Here is a 6341-nt window from a genome sequence, read left to right on the forward strand (position 1 = left end):
CCTGGAGTACTGGACTAATATTGAAAATAAGTTAAATATATAGGTTTTATATTTTTTTTCTTAAAAAACCACACTGGAGTACTGGACTAATATTAAAGTTTTAGTAATTTTCAGTGTAATTTCCTGCAAATTATAGTCTGCATGTAGATTATTTGGAGAGTTAAACACCAATTCCTTGTTGTATATTTGGTGGACAGAGTGACAGTCATAATTTGAAATATATGGGCATCGATGCCCTTGGTCGACTAATAAAGATTAGTCCAGAGATAGCAGAGCAATAAATATATGGGCACTGATTGCTTAGAGGCGAGAGAATTCTGTTGGGTTTGATGGATTGGTTTCAAATCATGCTTTAAACTTTTAATTTAGATGAAGTTTGATGTGCATGATGCAGGACCCAGATGATATTCTGAAGCGAAAAACATTTTAACTATTGTACAAGATGACCAGGTCCTCCAATGTGGAAGTGATTTTGGATCGTGTGATTGATATTGATTAGGAGGATGAGTTTTCAGGTCAAAGAATTTGACACATAACTTACATGTGCCATGTGTTCTAGTTAGTTATAAAATTATGTAAGTTACTCTGAAACTATTTGATGCATATAACGTTTGAGACCTCAGAGGTGGATTTTTCCTCGAGATTTAGTTTACCTCATTGGGAATTGAAGCATTACTCTATGTTCGTTATTTGTGATGAAAGACAAGGAAGTCGATTCGTAGTCTTGGTGTTGATCATCATTCGCTTCAGGCAACAACCGCTGATAAAAATCTTCAGTCACACTGACATCAGCAACCTGGTGGCCTAATAGGTGGACCCCGCAGGGAATTTTATCGATTGCGGGCACTCTGCCATACAGAGACAAGAGAAACTCAACTTTACACATATTACCCGGCTTCAGTGGTTGACTTAAATTTACGTAGTTCCGATTCAATAATGGAATACACGTGAGCCGCACATGACCTTCCTCTATCCTGTCAAGACGTATCTCATTGACGCGTTGTCCATTGAGACTAATCGTGAAAGAAATATTGAAAATAGATACCTCAGCAACAGCAACAACACATAGAACCAATCTTAACGTCTCCCATTTTAAATTTGGAGGAATTTCAAAACTAACTTCACATCTAGCATCGTATTGGTATCTCTTTGTTCTAACTATTGTTGCATCTTTACAATAGCTGAACCACTTTGGAACTTCATCGCCTGGAAGATTAATGTCGTAATCAAAACGCGGATTCAGAAAAATATTTTCTGTGATGTCGTAGTAGCCGCGTAGTCTAACGCAATTGGTCAAACTCAGATACATACTGCCAATTTTCTCCAATGATGTGCAGTTATCCAGCAATACCCAAGACACTTCTGGAATTTTTTGCAATGATGTGCAGTTATCCAGCCTTACCGGACTTACTTTTGGTGGAAGCACTTGTTCTGGAATTTCCAGAAGACTCTCGCAATCAGTCAAGCGAAGCTCCCTCAAGTTGACAAATTTGCTAAAGCCTCTCGGAAGATTGACAAAATTGTTTCCCGATAGATCAAGTTCTGTTAATGTGTACCAGTAAACAAGGGGCAGGGCGAAATCACTTTTTGATAGATTGCATCCTCTGAGTGTAAATGAATATAGCTCAGGAAGCAGCGGTAATTCTGGAAGACCAGTAAGATATGCAATTGATGAAGGCAATTCTCTTATGCCACTTCCTGATATGTCCAACCACCACAATGATTCCATCTTGACTTCTATTTCTGGGAAACTCTCAAGCCTTTTGCAATCACTTAGATAAAGTTTTTCTAGGGAGTTCAATCTAAGTCTTGTTGCAAACCTCGTAAGGTTAACGCATCCATCAAGATTCAATTCAACAAGTTTATCAAGGAGTCCAATAGAATCATCAATCTCAACCAAACTTGTACACCTACATAGATCCAAGTGCTCTATGTTTGGGATCTCGGATAAGTCAGGAATTTTTTCTAAGAATTGAGAACCACTCAAATCCAAAAATCTCAGCTTTGCCAAATGCTGTGAGTCAAAAAACAAATTAGGAAATGATCAATCACTGGTTTTCAAAAGATTTTTGTTTCTTTTTTCCTTCTGAATTATGAACTCTAATATGAAATAATAAAAGATGAAAATAATTTAAAAACATACCTTAAATCTCTCCAATTTTCTGATTTGACTGCATCCTTTGAGACAAAATTTAGATAGGTTGGGCCACAGCTGTAATACGGAATCCTTAGCTTCCAACATGTCAAGCCCAGTAAGATATGCAATAGATGAAGGCAATTCTCTTATGCCACTTCTTGATATGTACAAACTCCGTAGTGATTCCATCTCCACCTCTATTTCTGGGAAACTCTCAAGCCTTATGCAATCAATTAGATCAAGTGTTTTTAAGGATTTCAATCTAAGTCTTGTTGCAAACCTCGTAAGCCTAACACATCCTTTAAGATTCAATTCAACTAGTTTATCAAGGCGTCCAACAGAATCATCAACCTCAACCAAACTTGTACACTGACTTAGATTCAAGTACTTTATGTTTGGGATTCCGGATAGCTCTGGGATTTTTTCTAAGAATTGACAACCACTTAAATTAATAGATGTCAACTTTGACAAACGCTGTGAGACAAGAACACAAAAATAGGAAATAATTAATCACACTCTTCAAAAGACAAAAACTTAGAAAACAATTTTCGTTCTTTTCCTTCTGAAATTTGAAATTATATTTAATAGATGAAAATAATTTCATATGTACATACCTTAAATCCCTCTAATTGTCTAATATGACTGCGAGGCATATTGAACTCAACAAGATGATTTCCTTGAAAATTGGATGGCAAAGATTGTAACTGACATCTATCCCACTTAATCAATCTTAGCGTGTTGGGCAGATAGCTAATGTGCCCCCATAGAGATGCATTACGGTTTATGAAAATTTCAAGATTTACCATTTTACGGAAGCATTCTGGATTCAAGGTTATCTCCGCTGGTTCTGGAAGATTCACCTTGATGCCTATAATTTTTTTTGTTCCCTAAGATAGAAAGCATTAACATTAAAAAACGAAGTCATTTTACAAACCAAAATGCAAGCACATTTTGTTAAGAAAATTATATAGGTTACATAAGGTATTCTTTCTTGTCAAATTGAATATAATAACATATGTGATACTTACTGTACTTTCCGTTAGAACTTGTTCAACATCCTCGTAAAACCACAATCTACTACGCTTGCCGGGATCATTGGGGGATTCTTCATGAACTATATCCTTGCCCAGTTTTTCTAGTAAGTCATGCATCTGAATCCCACCATAGTCAATAGTTATCATTGCCTTCTCAATGAGTACTTCAATACAATCTCGGGAGACCTTGTTCTTAGAATTGCTTACTATTTTTAGAACATAGTCCTTATCTTCACCCTTGAAGAAACATGCGATGTCTAGAAAAACTTGTTGCACAGATTTTTCCAAGGCATCATAACTTTTTCGAAGTGTTTCTTGAATACCTGTGTATGGTTCTCCTTCATAACTATCTAATATATTTTGCCAACGATCTTTGTCTTTATTACGAAGATGAGAACCTAAAAGTGTTAGAGCTAGTGGAATGCCTTGAGCATACGCTAGTGCACGTTGTGCGAGTTCCAAATAATCCTTTGGAAGTTTGTTGGTTCCGAAGGCACTAAAACTAAAAAGCTCAAGAGCTCGGTTGCCATATAACTTTTGGACCTCGTATATCAAATCAATTCCATGACATTTTAGCAATCCGCTATCTTGTGTAGTTGTAATGACTCTACTTCCCTCACCAAACCAACCAACACCAGCCAAATTGTCTAATTGCTTCAATTGATTCACATCATCAAGAATTAAGAGAATTTTTTTATGGCTCAACCATTCTTTTATGACACCAATTCCTTCATCAACACTATGAATTTTCCATTCTCCGCCAAGAATTTTATGAAGAAAAGCCTCCTGTAGTTTGATTAAATCTCCATCTGACATTGAATTTTCTCTAACATTTGACAAGAAACAACTTCCTTCAAACTCATAGGCAATTGCATTCCATATGGCTTTTGCAATTGTTGTCTTGCCTATTCCAGATGTCCCCCATATCCCAACCATGTGACGACCATTCCCACCAACATCTAAAAGCTTTTTCACATCTTGTACATGAGACTGAATTCCAACTGGGTACTTGGCCACATTCCAATATGTGCGGCTCAGTACTTGGCTTAAGATTCCATCAACGATGTTGTTGATAAATCTAGTTTCATACCTGCCAGTTTAACCAAATGTAGTTTCATTCCTCTTCTAATTCCAATGATCAATTGCAATTGTGTCTATAATTTTAGCTGGAAAAATTGAAAGGAAATTCCAATGCAAAAGTACTCGTAATTTTATATTTATTCGATTTCCAATATTATGAGTTACATAATTACATTACTCTATTGAGAAAAGTGGAGGGCATCTTCATCAAAACATTTTTTATATATAAATTTAAGTAATATTTCTGGAAATGTTACTTTAGCTAATCATGTGGTGACTCATACAATACTCTCTATTTCCAATATTCTGCAGTTGCTGTGGCAATCCTGTACCCACCCACGTGTGGCAGCACTTGATGTCTTTTTACTTTTTCTAATTTTTTTTTAAGGAAAATGCTAGGCATACCACATTTTTCATACCACATTTTGTATGCTTATTAAAATATATAAGTTTGGCCTCAAAATATGACATCGAAAATATTTATTAAAAATAAAATAAAATAAAGATCTTCTCCCTACAATTTAATAATGAGTAAAAATTAAATGTGTAAGAAATAGTAATGAGAAAGAAGAGAGAAAAATTAAACATGAAAATGATAAAGATAGAGGTATACTTACTCTCCATCCTTGAAAGTATGTCCGGACAAATTTGCTGTTTTTGTAAGAGCTCTCCTCCATTTGAGCACCTTCTCCTCGTTATCTTTGAATTTGCTTTCAATAAGGCCTTCAAATGCGACACCAAATTTACTTGTTTGTTTTCGCACATCTGAGGGATCCACCTTGTAAAAAATGGGCAAAACTATTTGTTGCTTTGATTCTTTACATTGAAGGATCTTGACAAGTTCATCTAAGCACCACCTGGAAGATGCATAGTTTTCAGAGAATACAATGAGAGAAATTCTTGATTCTTCAATTGCTTTGACAAGGGCTGGCGATATTTCTTCTCCTCTTACAAGCTCTCCATCAATGAAGGTCCGGATTCCCTTACGGACTAAAGCCTCGTGCAAATGATCTGTAAAATTGGTGCGTGTATCCTCACCTCTAAAACTCAAAAACACTTCATATGTGCATGATGAATCATGAGTGAAAGAAGAAGAAGAAGAAGGAGAAGAAGAGACTGGTTGAGTAGTCATAGATAGGAGGCAGATAATTAAAAGTAAAGAGAAGCTCAAAGAATTGGGTATGGCAGTGGCGCTCTGGTTAGATTTATGAGGGCTTGACGAAGCGGTTTCCTACCACCTTCCACTCGGACGTGATTAAGTTAAAGGTGTGAGGAACTTTCGTTTCAACTTCAAGTCATCAAAAACGCTAGATTTTCTTTTTCATACTGACGCGGTCTTTAATTTGGTGAAGCATTATAGGTGATAGGCACTACCTTTCTTTACCTTTTCTTTGCTGAATAAATTGCTTTAAGAGAGTGCACATGGCCAGTATTGCTAAATAGCAGATATGGGCCTACATTGACAGCTACAAAAGTGGTCAAACGGTGATATTTCTTTTTCTTTTTTCACTGACGCGCTTTCTTTCAAATGAGGGTCTTTCTATCCAAAGATTTTGTTTTTTGGTCTGAAAATAAAAAATTGAAAGAATACTGAAACAAGTTTTATGGTTTGGTTTTTTCTTAAACTGGTCTAGTAGCAGCAATGTTGACGACTATCTCTGTGGTATTTAGTTATAGTCAGTTGAAGCAGTTTCTTTGTAATGCGAAGGTACCTACAATTTGTTGAAGTAAAGGGTAAGGAACCTCCAAGGCAACTTCTCGTCTTTTTATCCTAGATGCGAAGGTACCTACTTTTTGGCTAAGGTACCTCTTAACTATTATTAAGGCTGGTTTGTATCTCTTTTCTTTCAGTACATGGTATCTTCGATGGAAAATTTATTCTCTCTCACAATGGGGCTCTATGTCTGCGACTTTATATTTGAGGCTCTAAATTTCTTCGATGGAAGATTAGGATGCCAATAGTTTCACGGTAGGACTAACGGTGCAACAAAACACCTAATTGAGTGACTTTTGCAACTAATATTTGAGTTGAGTGACAAAAGTGTAACTTGGGGTATAGTTGAGGGACCATTGCTGCGAATAATCCTTTA

General features: G+C 36.2%; 1 protein-coding gene across 1 annotated transcript; it reads right to left on the reverse strand.

Annotated features, from left to right (window-relative positions):
• Positions 1-459: 459 nt before the first annotated feature.
• On the reverse strand, positions 460-5614 carry LOC110766446 (protein SUPPRESSOR OF npr1-1, CONSTITUTIVE 1-like). Its single transcript, XM_021969778.2, has 5 exons — positions 4869-5614; positions 3166-4261; positions 2752-3024; positions 2144-2611; positions 460-2014 (listed from the first exon to the last, which is right to left on the reverse strand). Exons 1-5 carry the CDS (start codon positions 5381-5383, stop codon positions 650-652), a joined length of 3717 nt encoding a protein of 1238 aa, XP_021825470.2. The 5' UTR covers positions 5384-5614; the 3' UTR covers positions 460-649.
• Positions 5615-6341: the final 727 nt, after the last annotated feature.

Source organism: Prunus avium, chromosome 2 (genome assembly GCF_965620075.1).
Source record: "Prunus avium chromosome 2, drPruAviu1.hap1.1, whole genome shotgun sequence".
Lineage (NCBI taxonomy): Eukaryota > Viridiplantae > Streptophyta > Magnoliopsida > Rosales > Rosaceae > Prunus > Prunus avium.